Source organism: Pan troglodytes, chromosome 11, assembly GCF_028858775.2.
Source record: "Pan troglodytes isolate AG18354 chromosome 11, NHGRI_mPanTro3-v2.0_pri, whole genome shotgun sequence".
Taxonomy (NCBI): domain Eukaryota; kingdom Metazoa; phylum Chordata; class Mammalia; order Primates; family Hominidae; genus Pan; species Pan troglodytes.
Window position 1 is genome coordinate 94,902,360 of NC_072409.2, and position 22,984 is coordinate 94,925,343.

Sequence of the window (22,984 nt, forward strand, 5' to 3'; positions counted from 1 at the left end):
GGCAAATGGGAGTCGGTGTTACAGACTCAAGAAAAATGTATGGAACAAAAACTTACCCTTGAATAAATTTGATCATTAAACCTAATCATTTTCCAGGAAATTGGGGAAAAAACTTTCACTATTAAATTTTTGTTTTCCCAGCTCTAACCTTCACAAATCTCCAAAATAATGATTATCTCTAGAAGGTAACAGATATCAAACATATGAACAACATATAGAGAGAAAAGACAAAAATGTGAAACTTTAGAGGAAGGTGGAGAGAGCTATGCTAAAGAAAGGAAGACAATTCCTTGCATTAAAAAAAGTAGGATGGAAGAGTTTGATTTACCTCTCTTTCTGCATAAAATCTGGACACTTCTTTAAACATTCCTTCTCACATCTCCCTTGCAAGTGTCTTCTCCCTGGATTCGGGCAGCGCTCTGACTGTATTTTAAAATCATTGTTTCTTCCAGAGAAATAGTTAACCTTACTTACTTTTGCAACTTCTTTCTCCACATTAGGTATGTATTTTACCTACAGTCATCTATACTCAGAAAGAAGAGACATCCTCGGAATCTTTCCCATTAAAAAAAAGAAAATGTGAAGTACAGCATTCCAGTGTGACACGAGAAAAGACAGGCTGTGGATTCAGCTGCAGTAAATACAACACAGGAAGTATTCTGGTGGAAAAATACCTTGTATTTGATAAAAATCCATTACATGAAATAACTGCACATACCCCCAAAACTCTAGACATAACAGGCTATGTTTTTCACACATTGTATTTTTAAGACATATATATATTCTCCATACCCTGCTTCACCAAAATTCCTGCTTCATTTGGATTTTATACAAGTTATACTTACATTGTATGAAGTCTGATTATTTTCCTGTAAGTTTAATGAGAAATAGGAGATTAGCTGCAATAGATTCAATTAAATTAAGAAACCAAACTTGATAACCTAAATTACATGTATTCTTTTTCACTTCCAAGTTCCCAAATAGATCTGTAGGAGAAGAGGGATGGAAAATACATTCCACAGTTGCCTAGAATAACATATTTCATAGACAGATGTCTGTCTTTAGATCTAATAATACTCACCCCAAACATTAGATATGTTTAGAAAATTAAATATCTTTCCAAGCCCTATGTCTTAGCTCAGGTTGCTATAATAGAACACCATAAACCGAATGGCTTAAACAACAGCAAACGCTTCTCACAGTTCTGGAGGCTGGGAATTCCGCTCAGGATCAAGGCATCAGCTAATGCAGTTTCTGGTGAGGGCCCTCTTCCCAGTTTGCAGATAGATGTCCTTCTTTGTCCTCACATGAGAGAGAGATCAACTCTCTTATGTCTCTTATAATGGCACTAATCCCATTCATGAGGGCTCTACCCTCATGATCTAATTACCTCCCAATGGCCCCACCTCCAAATACCATCATATTGGAGGTTAGGGCTTAACACATGAATTTTGGGGGAACACAAAGATTCACTCCATAGCATTCTGTACCTGGCCCTACAAAATTCATGTCCTCCTCACATGCAAAATACATACATTCCATCTCAACAGCCTCAAAAGTCTTAACTCATTCCTGCATCAACTCTAAAGTCCAAAGTCTCATCTAAATCAGATGTGGGTGAGATTCAAGGTACAATTCATCCTGAGGCAAAATTCCTTTCCAGCTTTGAACTTGTGAAATGAAAAAAGTTATGTGCTTCCAAAATACAATGGTGGGACACACAAAGGGTGGACATTCCTATTCCCAAAGCAAGAAACAGGAAAAAAGGAAGGTGTAATGGGTCCCCAGCAAGTCCAAAACCTAGCAAGGCAAACACCATGAGATCTTCAGTCTTAGTAATAATCCTCTTTGGCCTGATACTCTGGCTTCAGGACCCAATGAGGCAGAGGTATTGCCCCCAGGACTATGTTGGAGGAGGATGACCCCCATATCACCAGGCGGAAGCTGTCAGGCCTGTTGAAACCAAGGCAATGAATGACTGCCCCTTTTGAAACTGAGAAGGTACCACTGATGTTCTCTGAATCATTGTTCCGGGTCAGTTTCTCCTTTTCTTGAAGAATAGTGTACATTCACAGCTGAATAGCTCTATGGTCCCAAATTCAAGAAGTCCAACAGTCTTCCCTCATTCTGTCCCATCTGCATTCCTTTCAATACAAACTAGCAGTGTTCCTGCTGGGGTGGCTGATTAGGTCTGTGGTTCACACTCACATAAATCTAATTGGATGACTGGTCTGCTACACCCTTAGTGTTCTCTACCAAACGTGTTTTCTTATCTTTTTGTAATGCAGACAGACTGATAATTTCCCACATCTTTTAAGTTCTGGTTCCGTTTTTGTTAAGAATTCTGTCTTCATTTTTTGTCACATTTTACTTTAAGCAGTCAAGATAAACCGAGGCACTCCTTCAACACTGGTTGGAGATCTCTTCAGTTCAATGTCTAATTTCATGGCTCACAATTTGACTTTCCACAAAACACTAGAACATGAACACAGTCATCCAAGTTCTTTGGCATATTATAACAAAGATCACCTTTCTTCCAGTTTCCCATAACAGGTTCCTCATTTTCATTTGAGACTTCATCAGAATGGCCTTTATTGTCCATATGTCTACCAACATTATCTTCATGGTGATTTACGTGTTCTCTATGAAGATGGAGGCTTTCTCTCCCACCCTCTTCTCTTTGAGCCCTCACCAAAATCACCTCTATCAATCCCTTCATGGCAATACTGGCTTTTTCTAGCAAAAAAACTAGTACCTCAAAACTCTTCCAGTACTCTTCCAGGTACTCTAGTACCTCAGAACTCTTCCAGCTTCTAGCTATTAGCTAACGTCAAAGCTGCTTCCACATCTTTATATATTGGTTATAGCATCACCACACTTCTTGGTACTAATTGCTGTCTTAGCTTGGCTGCTATAACAAAATACCATAAACTGGGTGGCTTAGACAACAAATATATTTCTCACAGTTCTGGAGGCAGGGAAGTCCAAGATAAAGGTGCTAGACAATTAAGTTCCTGATGAGGTTCCAAGGTGCTAGCTGATTCTTCTTCATGGTTTGCAGATGGATGCCTTCTTGCTATATGTTCACATGGTGGAGGGAGAAACCATCTCTCCCTTATTTCTTATTGTAAAGGTACTAATCCCATTTATGAAGGTTCCAGCTTCAAATGCCATCACACTGGAGATTAGATTTTCAACATGTGAATTTAATGGGGGACACCAGCATTCAGTCCCTAGTGCTCTGATAGAGTATTCATTAATGTCATGTATTTGTTAACATCTTGTAAGTTATTTGGGCTTTGATGCCTTAAAAGAAGACCCTGGCCAGGCATGCTGGCTCATACCTGTAATCCTAGCACTATGAGAGGCTGAGGTGGGCAGATCAGTTGAGGTCAGGAGTTCAAGACCAGCCTGGCCAACATGGTGAAACTCCATTTCTACTAAAAATACAAAAATTAGCCAGGCATGGTGGCGCATGCCTGTAATCCCAGCTACACGGGAGGCTGGGGGCATGAGAATCACTTGAGCCCAGGAGATGGAGGTTGCAGTGAGCAGAGATTGAGCCACTGCACTCCAGCCTGGGTGACACAGTGAGACTCCATCTCAAAAGAGAAGACCCTAATGAAAATAGTAAACCTTTAGCAAATACACAAATGATGCCCCATTCTGTATTCTTTTTAATTTTAAAAATAATGACACACACATACAGGAAGATAAAAGGTATAAAAATATACTAAGTACTTTTTAAAAAGGAAAATTCATGTTTTGGATTATTACTGAATTGTTGCTAATTACTGTAATGTAAGTCATATGTCCTTACATAGTTTTGTAAAATGCTTTCTTTGAAAATCTAAAAAAAGTGTGAATAACTGATAGTCATTGCTGTATCATTGATGTATCACTCAATTTTTGGTAAAGAATTATAAATATCTTACCTAGAAACTATGTAAAAAGGTATTAAATATATTGTGATGTAAGAATAGGATAATAAAAATGTAATTTTAAAAATGGGTAACTTATTTCCACTAAAGAAAACATTTGGAAAGAAACAATTGAGTATTAGGCTACTTGAAATCTTTATAAATATATTTGGATTTTTAAAAAGTATCCTTTTAAAAAGCTACATTTTTTTCTGCTTTTATAGTTATCTTCTAAATTTCAGAAAAATTATGAAAAGCTTTAGTGTGCAAGGAGAACATAAACCCTTCACAAATTTTAGGTGAGTTAATCTTAATCACTCCAAATAAAGATGGCTCCTTACACTGCCGAAGTACATGTACAATCAATCACTAAAACAAAGAGAAAATTAGAGAAACTACACTTTACTGGGTCATTATAATAAATTAAAATTTCATTATTAATGCTTTAATTTTTTAAAACCAGATTAACTTAAAAACTTCTTAAAATTGAAAACCAAAAGAAACACAAGTGAATTTATAATTATTTTACAACAGAAATGAGGATTGACAGTAATTTGAGATATCTGCAACAATTGTAACATAAAAAGATCTTACATTTCCTTTGGTGACAGACACAATTGTTAATACTACTGTGGTTGGTTGCCTATATTCACAATGGAAAGGAATACTAAATTTCATTATCAATTAGTGAAAATAAAGGTGTAATTTCTTTTTCCACTTAAGTACATGTTCCCCAGGTTAAGAAACCCAGACATAGTGAAGTCAAGACAGTAACTATCTGGTTAATCGGATGTTACCAAAATCGCAAAGTTGATGTCTTTGACTATCTGTCTTAACTGTATGTTCACCAAATCCCTATTTCATTTTGTACAGTGTAGACAAAGGCTTACTTTCTCAAATCTAAGTAACATAGATGAAATAGGAACCATTAGATATTTTGAAAACATATCTAAGACAACTTTTTTCAGTAACTTTTTTATTGTGGTAAAATATAAAATATACTATCTTATTCCTTTTTAAGTGTGCAGTTCAGTAGTATTAAGTAATTTATATTGTGCAACCATCACCACTGTCCATCTCCAGAACTTTTTTTACCTTGCAAAACTTATACCCTATACTCATTAAGCAATGGTTCCCTATTCTCCCATCTGCCCTGTCCCTGGCAACCACCAATCTACTTTTTGTCTCTATGATTTTGATTGCTCTAAGTACCTCATATAAATGTAATCATACAGTATCTGTCTTTCGTAATTGGCTTATTTCACTTAGCATAATGTCCGCAAGTTTCCTCCATTTTGTATATGTCAGCATTTTCTTCCTTTTTGAGGATGACTGATAAGGAGGGACTTACTCCTGTCATTTTGCTATTTGTTTTCTACATAGCTTAGCTTTTTTGTCCCTCATTTCCTGCATTACTGTCGTCTTTTGTGTGTAGTTTACTTTTTTATAGTGAAGCATTTAAGTATCTTTCTCAGTTCTTTTGTGTATATTCTGTAGCTGTTTTCTTTGTGGTTACCATAGGGTGACATTTAATATCCTGAAGGTAATTTGGACTTATGCCAGCTGAACTTCAAAAATATACAAAATTCTGCTCTTTATATCTCTGTCAATCACTCCTTTAAGTTTCACAAAATTATATACACTGTGTGTCCAAAATCAATTTTTAAAAATGCAGTAGTCTCTATGTAGAAAACAAAAAGTGGAGTTACAAACCATTGTTACAAAAGTACTAGATTTTATAATTGCCCATGTATTTTTCTTTACTGAGATCCTTATTTCTTCATGTGGCTTTGAGTTGCTGTTTAGTGTCTTTCCATTTCAACTTGCAGGACCCCTATTAGCATTTCTGGCAGGGGCAGGTCTAGTGGTAAGATACTTTCTCAGCTTTTGTTTATCTGGGGATGTCTTAATTTCTCTCTCACGTTTGAAGAACAGTTTTGTCAAATACAGGAAATGTGGTTGTGATATATTTTTTTCCTAACACTTTGAATATGTGAGCTCACTGCATTCTGGCCTCCAAAGTTTCTGATGAGAAATCTGATAATCTTATTAAGGATCACTTATATGTGATGAATTGATTTTTTCATGCTACTTTCAAGATTCTCTTTCTGTCTTTGGCTTTTGATAGTTGTGTGGATCTCTTGGAATTCATTCTACTTGGAGTTTGTTGGTCATTATCTGGCTGTTCTTCAAATATTCTCTCTGCTCCTTTCTTTCTCTCTTTTCCTTCTGGGATCCTCACAATGTGTATGTTGGTCTGCTTGATGGGTCCCACAGATCCTTATACCCTGTTCACTTTTTTCCAGTTTTTTTCTATTGCTCAGACTAATAATTTCCATTGTCCTATTTTCATGTATACTGATTCTTCTGCTGCCCAAATCTGCCTTTGAATACCTCTAGTGAGTTTTTCATTTCAATTATCGTACTTTCAGCTCTTGAATTTCTTTTTTGTATCGTCTTAGATTTTCTCTATATTGATATTACCATTTTGTTCATCCATTGGTTTTTTTACTTTTTCCGCATGCTCTTTGGTTCTTTAAAAAACATCCTTAAGGCAGTTGTTGTAGAGCCTTTAGTGGATCCACCATCAAGTCTTTTTCAGAGATAGTTTTTGTTTTTGTTTTCATTTGAAAGGGACATACTTTCCTGTTTCTTTGTATGCCTTGTTATTTTTTTGCTGAAAACTGAACGTTTCAATCTAATAATATGGTAACTACATCTCACTAAGGTCCCTAAGTTAATGTTTTTTTTTAAACTATTCCTTACTTTGCCTGCCTTGAGCAAGTTGTCAAATGTGAGAATCTGTATTTATTTCAGAAGTACAAATAGATACAATCTCAATGTCCAAAATATTTCCCCAAAGAAAGAATCTTACAATTATTTAAGTTTACTTATGGAGAAAACATTTTATGGTACTAAAGTGTTAAAGTGATTTAAAATTAAGGTTAAAATATGCTAAAAATTATCTCCCTTTGCCCAGTATCTATCTTCCACTCGTTTATTATTGCTTTTTAATAATTATAATGTTTCCCGTTGGTTCGGATAATTTTAATATTCTTCTCGGTCTGAGTTATATGCTAATGTTGATATGACATGTTTCTCCAGGGTAGTGTTCAGATTGTATGTTCAGGGAGCAACAGCCACAATTAACAAGTTCACCTGTTTAGAATGCAGATTCCAGGGCTCCACTAAAGATAGTTGAATCAGAAGCTCCGGGAATAAGCTCAGGATCCTACCTTTTGATAGACTCCTCAAATGAGCCTCATGCACAGAAAAGTTTGAGAACCACTGCTTTTGAGTCTAAATTATTTCAGCTTTGGACAGAAAGAAAACTGCTAAAAAGAACTACTTATATAAAAGCCACCAATGTTTTCAGAACAGGGATGATTTTTTATGGCTTTAAAAATCCTTAAATAGTAGTTCTGAACATGTTTTTAACATGCCAAATAAGAATTACTAACTAGTTTATTTTTGCTAAGGGTAGCTGGAGTTTTAAATCTCATCTAAAATAAGGTTAGTTAATTCCATATGAAAGTCAATTAGTAAAAGTATGCCTTAATTCATCACATACATGTAGGTGTCTATTGTTACTTCATGGTATTCAGCTGAATGATGGGGGTCTTGTGAAAGATAATGTGGTCTGGAATTAAGAGCACTAGGTTTGATTTGAGATCAAGCTCCATTATTTACTAACTGAATGACTCTTTGAGTTCTAGTTTCCTTAACCACTTAAAGTTATTATGAAGACCAAGTGATATATGGTAAATTAAACTTTTGCAAATTATAAAGGGCTTTGCAGAAGTAGGACATTTATAACATGTTCTGTTCTTCATGATGGTTTAGTGATTTATATTCTCTGACTGTAAGTTCCATGAGAGCAGGGATGACACGTTTTGTTCAGATTGTACCCCAGAAACTTGTACAGTGGCACATAATAGACACCCATAATTGTGTGTGCAACTCTATCTTTAAAGAATGCCACTACTACATCTAGAAATATATTTCAAGAAATCTATCGGCTTAATTAGGTAATGAATTTCAATTGTATCTCAAAGCGTTCCTTATATTTAGAAGACACATAAGTTTTGTTTTTTTCTTTCAACTTATATAAGTATCTTAACATGCTACTTCTAGAATATTTTAATTGTTAAGAACAATTTCTTAATAAACTTCCACTGTCTTCCTGAGTCCCCATATACATGTCAGAAATGTGTTCAAGCATTACAGCTATTTATTTGCAGTGAAACACACAAAAGTGATAACATTTCAATAACATTTTATAATTTATAAACCATATTTTTGTATTATTTATTTTAACCCTCACAGCTACTTTGTGAGGTAGATCATTTTATCCAAAAAATAAAACCAAACCTCAGGGAATAATCATTTTTATTCAGTTTCATATTTAATAATTTAGCTGGAAATGATCTTACAAGTTCCCTATGTTTGACAAGAATCAGATGAGCTTTCTAAGTTGTAGTTTTAAAGAAGTTTTTACTATTTATGAAGATTAACAGATTAAATGCAAAACTCACAACTTTATAAATTATATATATATATATATATATATATATATATATATCATACATTTAAGATGAGATTTTAAAGTTTCCAGGATCACAGTAATGTATTTCCCCCAGAAAATATAAAAGCATGTTACCTCGTCCAGGACCACAGCACTGATGACACACATTCGTAAACGAAGATGATGCTGTTGGGTGTCTTTCCACAAGAGTGATGAAGAATGTGAACGGTTCCAGCCACACTCTGTCCCCTAGTTCCATTTGAAGTGGTTCCTATGAATAGGCTGGTTGGGTCAGAAATAAAAACTGACCAAACAGGGACCTACCCTCGGGCTTTAACGAAGGCCCCATCTCTTTACCAAATGATCTGATTTCTCTTCTAAAACAGCAATTTACTAAAGTGTTTGCTAAACCTCTAAAACTGCTGCTTGCTTTCAAAGTTACTAAGTTACTTCAAGATAGTAATTGAATCCTTAAATCTGACTCCTTATATAATTACAATACCACTATCTCTGGTTAAAATCATTTTGCAGACATTAATGTCTCACAGTTAACTTAAAAAAAGATTATTAACAGCCTTTTGGTTACCATGGAGCCATTACATTACAAATAAAACACAAAGAGGATTTTAGGCACTTGAATGGATCTTAACATCTGTTCCAAATGTATACTTTTCAAATCAAGAGTCAGAGTGTTTAGATAGTTCTGAGAGACCTATCAGGGCTCAAACCCCACACATTAATCTGTTAGTACATCTCAGCATGCTATTTGTCTTGGCCACTTATGTTTTTAAAAACTAACATTAGATGATTTGTAAGGAAACTTTCCATAAAGTTACGAACATCTGGCCTAAAAATGCAGAGACTTCTGGTTTCTGGAGAATAAACTGAAAAATCCTAAGGGAATAATTTAATTCTCACCTGAGGTCATGCAGATAGCAAGAGAAAAGGTCTTATTAGTCTGGTGATCTATATCTTACAATGTTTAGATGTAAGAACCTTTGGAGTTTTGAATTTAGAATCTTTAGAGGTTCCCATGAATAAGAAAATACTACAAATCTTATACTCAAGGCTGCTCAAAATAAAAAGAAGGAGCTGCGGAAAAAAGAATAAACATCTTATTTCCTCCCTTTTGTACTCTTCTGTTTCCTTGTCAAGGGCAGGAGCAGGGACAAAGTTTGAATGAGAAGAAACTGGGCTGAACTGAAAAGGGCAGTCTGGGGTTGGAAGACTAGGCTGATTCTTCATCTCTTTACTTGGGCATTGGCAGTCTCTGGCTGCAGACTCAAAAAAATAGAGAGTGGTTCTTTGGTGCTCACTTCCTCTTTACTACTCCTGTTTGCCATTCATGTTGCAAGCTGGCCCAGGAATCTGAAGTCCTTCAACCCATGAAGACCTACTCATCTACACTACAGACCTAAACTTCTCAGTTCCAGAGGCCTACCTATATGAGGCAGAGTTGTTTCTTTATCTGATTATAGCAATGTACATTAAGCATGAGTAAGGTTTCATCCTCTGTGGGAGTTTTCATCCTAAAGGGGGAGCTGATGAGCCTGGTGCATAGAAAGAGCAATGGGTTCTCTGCCACTTACTAGTTGTGTTTGCACCATTTTAAAATAGAAAATGCCTGATTGTGGTATTGTTGCAAGAGTTAAATAATATAATACAACTGAAAGCTCAACTGTTCTGTCATTTTGATATTTGTTTTCTATCTACTTTATAGGTATTTTGTCCCTCATTTCCTGCATGATTGTCATCTATTGTGCTTATTTTTTTGTAGTGAAGCATTTAAATACCTTTCTCATTTCCTTCTGTGTATATTCTATAGCTGTTTTCTGACACCTAGCAGTGAATGTTAGATGAATTTCAACCTCTCATCAGTAGGAAATATAAGAAAGTGTATATAGATGGGAAGGAGAGGGAAGCTGGTTTCTAGAGTAAATTTTCTATCTATCTTCCTGTCTTCATTCAAATTCATTTTCCTCTAGCCTAACCTCTAAGGAAGTCATGTATTTGGAAAACAAAACTAGTAAAGCTATTTTTAACCTAAGTGGCAGGTACACTGGTGACAACATGAAGGTACAGGCCACAGGGGAATAATAGAAGCTCCATGGTGGTTGAGCAGCATCAGGCACTGTGCTATGGCATGACAGACACAAAGGTACATTATTTCAGTGGCATAATTTTTCTTCCAGTGATCCCATATACGTATGCATCAGTACGTTTATATGATTGGCTAAACACAGAGCCCAGATACTGGCTGTGAGGAGAGTCATTAGCAAATAGACCAAATTTAAATGCTGGCTGAGTCTCAAGCCATTGAATAAAATGCAACCCTTGAGAATATCGTCACAAACCTGCATTTACTTTAGTCCAGTAGTCACCCCGATTAAGAAAGAGATTTGTACTTATTTAAAAAATTGATCTTCAGGGGAGATATTTGTCATTTTTTTGCCAGCCCAGCACCCCATCATCTTTCTTCTGGAGGAAACCCAGTTCAGGTGGTTTGGGTGGGTCTGCCTTGGCCCCTCTCTATCCAGAGACTTAGGAGTGGACATATGACCCAGGCCTGGACAGTTAGCATTCCCCACCTCCCTGGGCCCAGATACTTGCTCAGAGACTCACATGTGACCGACCTCCCTGGGCCTAGGCATCCAGTCTGAACCAGAGTCCTCCTCATGTTGCTTCTGCTGTATCTGTGGGCAGACACTTTTCTTTTCCTTTGAGGTCACTGGCAGACATCTTGCCAGCTATGAGGAATGATTCTGAGAGGAACAAAGCCTGACGGCATCACTTGATTCACTGGATGCAGCTGTGTCAGATGAGATCTACTCTTAAATTTCTTAGTTTGTGAACTAATCTTTGGCTGAAGCTATTTGGAATCACAACTTTCACTTGCATTCAAGAGAACAAAGCATAAGGAAATGATAGACACCATTAATGAATCTGATTTAGCTAATATTCAATGTTATGCTTATTATTTAAATGTGTATAGCAGTTCCAAGAGAGTGTTTTATCAATAAGGAAATTTGTCTAACTCATTGAGTCAATGAATATCCTCATGGAGATTCATGGAAAATAGATCATAATGCCATTGTCACCAAGTGGTCCTGGCACCTTCCCCCATGCCTTAAAACAAAAGTCACACGCACAAAATTGACAACATTATTTTACTGGAATTTAGCAGGGAGAAGATAATATCTTCAAGCTTTCACAAAGAAAATCTCCACATTGAACTCAAGCCAAATAAAGAAAATCCAAGTTCCTGTTTCAGTCTCAACTGGCCCGGGTACTAAAGCAATGCACTCCTCTCTTAGGAGGCATGTGTCAAGCTGTCAGTGATGTGGCCACCTTTTCATGACCCTTAACTCTCTGCATCATGTCTCAGCAATACCAGGCATGAATTCTGAAAAACTTCTTCCATTTATATGGTTTTCCTCATCCAGCTGAGAATGCTGCTGGTTACTGCAAAACTGTTCACCAACCATATGCTCTGGTCCATACAGCTTTCTTCTTAAACTCTGGGAGAACTCTCAAGGACAGCAGGGTGGCTAAGGGGACAAAATATAGGTATGGCTGCATTTGAAAAGGTCATTTTGATCAAAAAGGTGTCAGAACAGAATTTGTCTTTTTCTCACTTGGCTAATGTTCAAGACGAGGGAGTTCCATCAATATTTTGGCAGAATTTTAATGGCAGAAAACCATTTATAAATGTTGCGGGGAAGGTTGTTTTTTGTTTTTTGTTTTTAAGTTACCCTGCAATCAGTTAATGGGAAATTTTGCAGAATTAAAATGAAAGCTGACTTCTGGGATGCTGGTGATGTTTTTTTCCTTGATGAGGGTGCTGACTACATGGCTGTGTTCCCTTTGTAAAAATCTCCTCACAATTTGTGCTCTTTTCTACATGAATATGGTATTTCCATTAAACATTTACTTAACGATAAAAAACAACAATGAATAACCTGACCCTATAATAAAGTTAGGTTCATGTACTCAATGGAGCAAGTATGACCATAATAAAGTGTATCTGAACATCTGTCCCCAAACTATTTCTGATCTGTCACAGGTCCCTCAGGGATCAATTTAAAATAGGAAGTTCTGTGTACTTCCTTTAAGTAATTTTTAATATATCTTATTTTAGAATATTAATACAAATGTATTGATATTTTATTTGAAATATAATAATATGAAGGAATGTAGGTAAGCCAGAGTTACACAATTATTGTATGTGAATCTAATAAGCCTACTATATAATCAAGTGAATATGAGCTTCCTTGGCCCAAATGATTGCTTTCCTCATCCATATGCGTTGTTATCTTTGTAACCTAAGAGGGTATATCTTTGGAGCAACCAACGTTATTATGGCCATTAAAAATGAGCACAAACTCCATGGGGCAAACAGAGTAAGCCCTAGCAGCAAGTCTCTAGGGATGGATAATGTGAAAACATGTCAGACCACAGCCCTGATTTTCAGTGAAGTTCTGTGGTTTATCAGAGTCATGTGGGAGCACTGTTGCAGCACACACATGCCTCCCACCACTTTGAGGAGACAGATTACAACCAATGAATTCTTACTTGTTTGGCAACCAATAAACTGTACCATAGTAATAGGTAAAATATGGATCATACACTGACTCCAGGCTGACCAGATAAATTATCACAGAATAGGCCAACAGGCAACTTTCTGAAGGTGAAAGTTTCAGTGGCAGCTGCTGGCAGGCTCCAGACCCCAGATCACCAGACATGAAGGACAAGAACAAGCTGCTGTAGTCCATACGGCCAATGCCCAAATGACTTCTCAGATCTGAGTAAAATAATCTACATAAGTTTTACAGAAAGATCTTCCATGTTTGTGGATCCTACAGTCATAGTTAACAAAGTCGGTAGAGAAGTACAAAAGACAGAAATCATTTAAATGCCTGAAAGTAGGAGAAGTGTCTAGTTCCCCTGGCAAGATACTATGAAGCTCATTAAAAACACTACTTATAAAGCCAGTGTAAGAACAGGTTTAGATGTTTGAAAAAGAATGTTAAAATTAAAAAGGCAGTATTTGAGCTATGTGTATTTTCAATTGTATATGATTATAAATATGTAAGACAACACACACAGAAGCGGGCAAAAACTTCTTATGGAAAATATAAAAATTGTCACTGGGCAATGGGACTCCGGATTTCTCTTTGCTGCTTTTTAGTTTTCTGAATTTTCTGAATTTTAATTAAAAGAATATTTTACTATTACCATAAAACATTTTAAAACCATTTAAATAAATGCTAAATTTAAAGGGACTGGCATTCTTTTTAAGTCTACTTTCTGGTTCAAAATGCCACACTAAACAGCTCCAGATTATCCCTTTCAGAAACCAATATAGGCTGAGCATCCCTAATCTAAAAATCCAAAATCCTCCAAAATCTGAAACTTTTTGAGCCTCAATATGACAACACAAGTAGAAAATTCCACACATAAGTACTTAACACCAAGTACCATGATTCGTGTACAAAATTACTAAAAATATTATATAAAATTACCTTCCGGCCATGTATGTAAGGTATGTATGAAACATAAATAAACTTTGTGTTTAGACTTGGGTCCCATCCCCAAAGCATCTCCTTATGTATGTTCAAATATACCCAAATCCAAAAACATCCAAAATCCAAAACACCTCTGGTCCCAAGCATTTCGGGTAAGAGATACTCAACCTGCAACCACTAGAATGCCATTCTGCTCCACAGACAACAATAATGGTTTTTCCCCTATGTTGAGCATAAAACATGGAAGTAATACCTTTCAAAAGATCCCTGGACTTTGCTGAGAGGGCTTCTTTAGGGCTTTCCATGATGCTGAATAGCCAGTCAATGAACTAGGGTAAAAATGAAAAATAGTGTCAAAGAAGAGAATCCTACCATCAGCAAAAGAACAGTTATTCCCTTGGACCTATATATATGAGGTGATTTTCCCGCCTCAGCCTCTCCAGTAGCTGGGATTACAGTTATTAGGCAATACCTTCCCCAGGTGGAGGAGATGAGACAGGGACCAAGCATAAGATATGGTAAAGTTGGATACAGCTCCCATTTAGTTAAATGACCTGGCAAAGTCAAACCTACTTCCCTGCTGAATACCTTGAGAGCTGATACAGGTGTTTTTTTTTTTTTTTTTTTAGATGGAGTCTTGCTCTGTCACCAGGCTGGAGTGCAGTAGTGCGATCTCGGCTCACTGCAACCTCTGCCTCCTGGGTTCAAGTGATTCTCCTGCCTCAGCCTCCAGAGCAGCGGGGACTATAGGCGTACACCACCACACCCAGCTAATTTTTGTATTTTTTTTCTTAGTAGAGACAGGGTTTTACCATGTTGGCCAGGATGGTCTCGATCTCTTGACCTTGTGATTCAACTGCTTTGGCCTCCCAAAGTGTTGTGATTACAGGTGTGAGCCACCACGCCTGGCTGCTGATACAGGTTTTAAGAGGGAGGTAGACATGGGCCCAGAGGGCCTCCTGTGTGCCAGGAACATTATCTCTCATCACTCTGATGGGCCCAGAGAGATTAAAAACCTTGCCCAAGTCCACTCTCAATGTATAGCCGAGTTAAGATTTGAACCCAAGTACACTTGGCTTCAGAGCCCTATGCTCTTTCTTTGCATCATGCTGCCTCCCACCTGGTTCTGTGTGCAGCTTGGTCTAGGCTCCTAGGCTGGGCAGTAAATAGAAAACACATCAGATATAAGCCCCCATTTCTGAAATAAAATATGTTTCTGTAGATGAGAACAGTTGTGCCCAAATGGATATGAAACAGAAAGTTGAAATGCAAGAGAAATGGCATAAAATAATTCACTAGGTAGAGCCAAGCATGTTAACTATGAATAAATCCTGCAAATGAGGTGGAAACTCATAGTATTTATGAGTTTGGCTGATCTCTCAGGATGCAGCCCGAATTGTTTTTGAATTAGATACAGGGTAATTTAATCAATGACTGAATGCTGCCAATCTTGGTTCACTAAAAACACATACATTGGTGATAGGTAATAGGCATTTTAGTTTCACATATAGAAGCTAGATTGAAGAAAGAGTAAAATAGGGAGAAAAAGAAAATATTCCTAATCCCCTGCTTTAATCAAAAATTTTTTTCTTTGTTGATTTTCCTTTTCTCCGTTTTGTGCTATAATATCCTACTGGTAAGCAAAAAAGTCAAGCATTACGAATATATAATCAATGCAAGAGGTCTACATTGTAGTCCAAAGGGAACGTGGTATCCCAGTCCAGAAATAATATATGGGAAGACCACATTTAAATTTTTTTTTTTTTTTTTTTGAGACAGAGTCTCAATCCATCAGCCAGGCTGCAGAGCAGCGGAGGGATCGCGACTCACTGCAACCTCCGCCTCCCGCGTTCAAGCGATTCTCCTGCCTCAGTCTCCTGAGTAGCTGGGATTATAGGCACACACCACCACACTCGTCTAATTTTTGCATTTTTAGTAGAGACAGGGTTTCATCGTGTTGGCCAGGTTGGACTCAAACTCCTGACCTCAGGTGATCTGCCTGCCTCGGCCTCCCAAAGTGCTGGGATTCTAGGTGTGAGCCACTGTGCCCAGCCAAAATTTGATTTTAAATGGGACACAAAGCACAAAATTTGGGGCAGCAATACTAATGATTATCAGGTTTAAGAAAAATAAAAGGCATTTTAGTTGAGACACTTGGTGGAGTTGTGCATAGCTAAACTATGGGTCTACAGTTCAGAAATGTTTTTAAAGATTAATGTTCAGATTTCAAGAATAAGCAACAAAAAGTTAGTTTGAAGCTTTCAACTTCATAAAAATCCAGTTTTGATTAAATGAGATTCAAAAAAGAATCTTCCAATCAACTGTATTAAGGACAGGTCAGAAACATATAATGAGAAGTACAGTAAGCACAGTATTATCATATGCTTTGCAGAACAGCTAGTAGCCTGGGGAACCCAACATTAAAAACCAAAAAATGTTTCCTTTTGGGTCATATGTTTTAACAATTCAAAGTAACACATGTTCACATACAAAGCCCCCAACATGACGCAATGTCATCTTCCCCTTCACCCAACTCCTTCTCCCGCCCCACCCCTACTCCAGAAGAGGAACTAGACTGAACAGCAAACTAAACAATTTAGGTTTTCCTGAGGGCAAGGGTGATACTATTAGACCTTTACAAAGCTCCGTTTGGCATCTAGCACAGACCAGGGCACACTGGGTGCCTGGAGCATATCTGTGCAATGGAATAAGCTATGGGGAACCTTAAAGATGTTACAAGAAGATGGATGCTCCCGACCCACATTTCCTGGCAGAAAACTTCCTGACCCACCCAGGCATTGTTGATCAACTCCCTCCCTTGCTCATCACCACTGTATCTTACTTATCACACGCTTTGCAATCCTGAATTTGCCTTCCCGTCGACCCTCACCTTGAGATTCTGAGCTCTGAGACATACTCACCCTTTCCTCCCCAGGATCAAGAAAACAAGTTCCTTCAATAAATGAAGTATGGACTTTTCCTCCATCTCACTCCCAGCTGTAAGCAAGCTGCCACCTTGTTGTTGTTTTTAATCAGCAGTTGCCCCCAGCCTGGGCTAGCCTCAATCTCTGAGACCCTGCATCTGGCTGAGATATGGGGCTGGGTAGGAAAGTCTGTGGTGTGATTCAAGATGCACTTAACTCCCACCTCAATTCTACAGTAGAAACTGCTGAAGAGACAATGGCTGCCTGCCCTGCTAAGCAGGTGGCTGCCAGCCTCACCTTCTGGGTCTGTTCCTTCCATGGCTCTTTTTGCAGCAGCAGAGCCATGCTATTGGGAAGGAGAGTGAGAACCTCCTGCAGAGTGACCCTGTGCATTGGACTCCTGCCAAGGAAGCTTGGTACTGGCCCAGCCGGGCCATTCTCCTGATGCCATGGCAACCAACTGGCACTGAGACCGAGGAGGAGAGGGGCAGTGTGGTCGGCCCATGCAACCACTGCGGTTGCAAATATCAGCAAGAAGAAGTCCAAAGCCTACGATGAAAATAGAAATGACGTTAAGTCATATTTTTTAACAATTCAAAGTAACACGTGTTCACATACACAGCCCCTGTCGTGAGGCAATGTCATCTTCCCCTTCACCCAACCAGTCCCTCCTGCCCTACCCCCACCCAGAAGAGGAACTGAACTGAACAGTAAACTCAGTTTCCATGTTTAATGAAGATACATTTTTGGGCTTTAGAAGATTTTTGAAGTCCCTTTATGTGAAGGCAGAAGACCCAACAGTTTCATTATTATTGCTCTAACATTTCAGGAGAAACATCGTTTATTCAATTCCTAATCACATCAAGATCCAAACATTCCTCTGTTTCGATGTTTTCAAAGAGCTTACAAAATGAAGAAATATTTATGGTTATCTGGGCAAAACTAATTTTTAAAAATATGTATACTCTGATTCTACTTTTGAGCAAGTCTTTCTTCATTTTTTAAAAAAAATATTTTAAGAAATGGGGTCTCACTATGTTGCCCAGAGTGGTCTTGAACTCTTGAGCACAAGAAATAATCCTGCTTCAGCCTCCCAAGTGGCTGGGACTATAGACATGTGCCATTGTGCCCAGCTTCTTCATGCATTTTAAATACCTGTCCAGGATCTATCCATTTAGATTTCAGACTAATCTAGACAATTATAGAAATGGTGATTATAGGAGCCACCTCTGAGTAGTTGGATTACTGTGATTTAAACTACACTTCTTTCTGCTTATCTGTATTTTCTCAGTGTTTTAAGGTTTTTGTAAGAAAACAGAGAAAGTTAATGAAAACTTAGGAAATCAGAAGAAAGAGGACAGATCATGCAAGTTCAAAAAAAGTTTAAAAAGTACTTCCTAATCTCTTAAAATTCCTAAACTCACAAATTAAAATTTCAAAAAGACATACAACTCTTCAGAAAAACTGGGCAGAACTTCAAAAAACATCCCAGGTTATGCAAATTTGACTCACACAGCAAACAGAATACTCATGAGGCATGCCTACAGAAAAAAAATTCTGCTATTACAAAATGCACAGCTGCCAGCTAAGTCAACACAATGAAGGAAAGCAGGAAAGAGCTGTCTTCGTCTTATTAATCTTTTATTTTTAAACTCACCCAAACCTAATACTAGCGGTTCTTACTTTTTTTGAGTCATAGGTAATTTTGCAGGTGTGATAAAAACTCCCCTCCATATATGCACACATGCACATAAGTATTGGCACACATAAGATTATCTGCATACACTCCAGGAACCTCTTCAAAGCAGGCATTTTTAGCCATATGCTGGCCAGTGTGGAGGCCAGAGCCCTATATTCCCACATGCTTTATGGGATCAATCCCAGCTACACAGGAGCTTGGGTTCTCTCTCTCCCAAGTGTCCTTTGTGTTCTGTCTGTCAAGAAACGTATTTTGTTGAAAATATTTCTCAAAGGGCAGCCTTGGGTGTCTCCAAGAGCTTGGTAAGAATACCAATTTTCTTGTGGCATCAGAGAATCATTAAGTGTGTCTAAAATAAAAGGAAAGAGGGAAAGAAAAGCTGCAAACAGCAACGTGTTCCTCTTTTGGGAGCATACATTTTAGGTTGGTGCAAAAGTAATTGCGGTTTTTGCCAATTAATGGCAAAACCCGCAATTACTTTTGCACCAACCTAATATAAGTTCTGTATTTTAAGGAAGCTGTAAACTACTCCTCTAGATTTTACCTCGTCAAGAGCCGTATTGTGAAAGGATGTTGACTGGTAAGCAACATTTCTAATATAACCCATCAGTTCCAAGAGCCACTCCATTCTCTTCAAAACGCCTGAAATGAAAAGGGTATTTTCTTACTAGACCATGGTTTTCCTTTGAAATGTAAAACAGATCAGTAACAACCATCATAACTAAAGCAGAACACCTGGTGAGGATTCCATTAACCAGTTTCATGTTCCCTTGCAATACCCGAGACTTGTGACTGCCTGTGAGAGAGTTCTTTGACATTATTCACATCAGATAACGGTATTTTGGTCTTTGATTTTCAAAAGCCAATTTATTATTTAAATCTCCCTGACCACTAGTGATAAAATGCATTTGTTGGAGTTTCTCTCTCAAAATTAAACACACTAGGAGAAACCTGGCATGCCAACTAACTAGCAATGTTGAATTGTTGACAATTATTTGTTTTTATAGTTCTCCTTTGCTTAAGTGTTCCCAATTTATGCCAAATCACAGAGGAAACCTAACCCAAAGACATGTAAAGAAAAACAAAATACAGCCATTATATTTCCATTAGCAGCAATATTGACTTTTTTCCCTTTTAATTTTGTTTTTTAAAAAAGAGGATTCCTAGCACAGTAAAGACTACTAAGGACAGGTTTCAAAAACGGGAACTGCATTTGAGAGCTGGTTGGTTCTGGTTGGAACCAAAGGCAACATCAAATTTATTTCAGTTTATTGCATGTAACTTCATGCTTCATTTGAAACACCTACTAGATTTCTTCCTGATACATACACTTTTGGCTTAGAGTAAAAAAGTCCAGTTTCCCATCATAGGTTCATTTTTCAGTGGAAAGGCACAAATGCAGATATAAAAACTGTTTCAGACTGCCACAGAGGACGATGAATCAAAATTTCTTTTTTTTTTTTTCGAGATGCAGTCTCGCTCTGTCACCCAGGCTGGAGTGCAGTGGTGGGATCTTGGCTCACTGCAACCTCTGCCTCCCGGGTTCAAGCAATTCTCCTGCCTCAGCCTCCTGAGTAGCTGGGACTACCTGCTTACGCCACCACAACCAGCTAATTTTTGTCGTTTTAGTAGAGACAGGGTTTCACCATGTGGGCCAGGCTGGTCTTAAACTCCTGACCTCAGGTGATCCACCTGCCTTGCCTCCTGAAGGGCTGGTATTAAGGTGATACAGTCTTGCAGAGTATTACAATCGTGTTTGTCAGTTTTTCCTAAAAATCATAACAATACAAGAGATGGATGGGGAAAACCAGGCACAGAAGCATAAGCAATTTGTCCAGAGTCGCACAAGCTTCCCAGCCACATCTACCCCTCAGGAGCCTGGTGCCATTCAGAACTTGAATGTAGTCTCCAGAAATTGTAAATATGACCAACAAGCTGGATAGAGCAATGGGGGAGCGCTCTTATTCAGTAATTATTAAAGCATAATGTCTAAAATGGTCTAAAAATTGCATCATGTGATTCATTAGCAGAGCTTCAAGCTTGCTAATGCAGATAGGGTGGCAGGATTTGATTATTCTCATCCCAGAGAAGTTCTTCTGTAAAGTAACTAGTTAATTTTTTTGTTTCTGTTTTCTCTTGTTTGTTAAATGACTACCCAAAAGCCATTTTCATGAAATCATCAGGCAGAATCAATTGATATCTTGTGTGTTTGGGAAACTGAAGTTAAACAGGCAGAAGCAGCTAACTTGTTTGTAACTGTGAGGGTCTACAGAGCCAAATAGAAAACAAAACCCCTCGAAAGAATCCATCCTCATTTCCAAAAAGTGGATGTTGTGAGCTATAACTGTTCATTTCTATCCAAGTTACTCCTCATTTGGCACCAGAAGGCCTAACCTGTGTCAATAAGCACTAAACTGATTTTTAAGTTGAGAACTCAAGTGCAACTTAAAAGCAACAGCAGGCAGATCTATTCCTGTTTCTGATGTTCACCCCAGGGTGTCCTCACCCGTATTGGCATGGCTCACAATCCGTGCCTGGTATAAGCTGTGCAGAATCATCCAGGCCAACACCTCTTTCTCACGGTGCTGCACAGCAACGCTCAGCATATCGGTCAGGTTCACCAAGGGGAATCGTCCTTGAGAGACTAAGTACAGTTTGACAAAGGCAGCTTTTTCCATGTTGCTCTGCAAAAAAAAAAAAAAAAAAAAAAATTGTTTAGTTACTATTAAATTAACTGAAGTAGCTACAGAATTTCAGGGCAAGGGCAAAACAAAAAAGATGAGTTGGATGTTACTATTCTGTTCATTTCCTGCAGCACATGACCCATCTGCCTGTGTGCTAAATTAACATGAGCATACAATAGAGGGTTGTAATGCCATCTCCTGCTCCTTCATTAAAACCATAAATTTGTTCAGGAGTTAGTCAGTGATGATATATAGTAAATATACACAAACAATAATAATAAAATGATGACTAACAAATACAGTACTTACTGTGTGCCAGGCATCACTCCAAGCACTTAACATGTGTTAATTCAGTGGTTTTCAAAGTATGGTACACAGAACTTCTGTGGAACCCCAAGATACATAAGAGGTTCTGTGAGGTCAAAACTATTTTTATGTTAGCACCAAAGTGTACTAGTATTCATTGTATACTGTACTGACATTTATTTTTTTTCACAAGCCAATTTCACTTAAAATATCCTTGTAAACAATAAAAATTATTAGTTCCATTAAACATTGGCCCTTGAGTAAATATTTTTAAAAATATTCTGTGCGACAAACTGAGAAATACTCATATGGGAACTGTGCTGCATACCCAGGTATGATGGTGGTCTCAAGCCAAGGAAGAACACGTGTAAGATTAGGCTGTGAAATAGCCACTCTTTTCACAGAACACTATTTACTTGAAAGAATAATTGATGGAAAAACTATGGTTATTCAACCTGGGTATTTGACAGATTATTTTCTTGAAACTGAAGGAAATGAACCTGTCACTTCAAGAAAAATACCTGGTAGTATTTGCTCCCAAATGATAAAATTTGAGCTTTCAAGAGAAAATTAGGTTTTTGGAAAATTTGTTTCTGCTTCTATGAGCCTGGCAGCTTCCCAATATGTAAAAAGCTTTTCTGATGAGATTGGTAGTGCTATTAACAATACGATTATTTTATATTGTCAACATTTGGAAGATCTTCAAAACTCAGTGATTCAATATTTTCCAAATGACCAATGTATGATATTACAAAACCACGCATGGGTAAAAGACCCAAAGTGTAAAACAGACCTGTGGAATTTAATGTAACAAAGTATATGAGTTTCACTAATATGGTTTCAGATTCTACAGTGCAACTAACCTTTAAGGAACTACAAGTTGCTGGCCGGGCATGGTGGCTCAGGCCTGTAATCACAGTGCTTTGGGAGGCCAAGGCAGGAGGATCACCTTGAGGCCAGGAGGTCAAAACCAGCCTGGCCAACATGGTAAAACCCCGTCTCTATTAAAAATATAAAAATTAGCCAGGCATGATGGTGGATGCCTGTAATCCCAGCTACTCTGGAGGCTGAGGCAGGAGAATCACTTGAACCCTGAAGACAGAGGTTGCAGTGAGTTGAGATCATGCCACTGCATTCCAGGCTGGGCGACAAAGTGAGACTCAGTCTAAAAAATATTTTTTTAAAAAAAGGAACTACAAGTTGTTGAGTTTTTTGGTGAAATGTAAAAGAAGGATGTCCGTAATTATGTGAAAAGACTATTAGCACACGTTTCCCTTTTCCTCCTGCATATCTGTATGAGGCTGGAATTTCTTCACATACTTCACCAAAACAACCTCACAACAGATGGAATGAAGAAGCTGCCATGAGAATCCAGCTGTCTTCTATTAAGCCAGACATTAA

At 37.8% G+C, this 22,984-nt stretch overlaps 2 protein-coding genes across 16 annotated transcripts in view; one reads left to right on the plus strand and one right to left on the minus strand.

The window, feature by feature from the left end:
• The window catches only part of HACD4 (3-hydroxyacyl-CoA dehydratase 4), a 28,073-nt gene extending 24,065 nt beyond the window's left edge, over positions 1-4,008 (plus strand). For all 4 annotated transcript variants that reach the window (XM_001148626.6, XM_016960680.4, XM_016960679.3 and 1 more), the window contains one exon: positions 501-4,008. In XM_001148626.6, the coding sequence (XP_001148626.1) occupies positions 501-583 (83 nt within the window). In that variant the 3' untranslated portion in view covers positions 584-4,008. The remainder of the gene's footprint in view (positions 1-500) is intronic.
• Positions 4,009-11,595: 7,587 nt separating this feature from the next.
• Positions 11,596-22,984, minus strand: part of FOCAD (focadhesin) — a 313,151-nt gene continuing 301,762 nt past the window's right edge. For all 12 annotated transcript variants that reach the window (XM_009456376.5, XM_063787945.1, XM_063787943.1 and 9 more), the window contains 5 exons: positions 21,100-21,277; positions 19,138-19,235; positions 17,192-17,443; positions 14,224-14,299; positions 11,596-11,993 (listed from right to left, as the gene is read on the minus strand). In XM_009456376.5, coding sequence (XP_009454651.2) covers positions 11,920-11,993; positions 14,224-14,299; positions 17,192-17,443; positions 19,138-19,235; positions 21,100-21,277 — 678 coding nt within the window. In that variant the 3' untranslated portion in view covers positions 11,596-11,919. The remainder of the gene's footprint in view (positions 11,994-14,223; positions 14,300-17,191; positions 17,444-19,137; positions 19,236-21,099; positions 21,278-22,984) is intronic.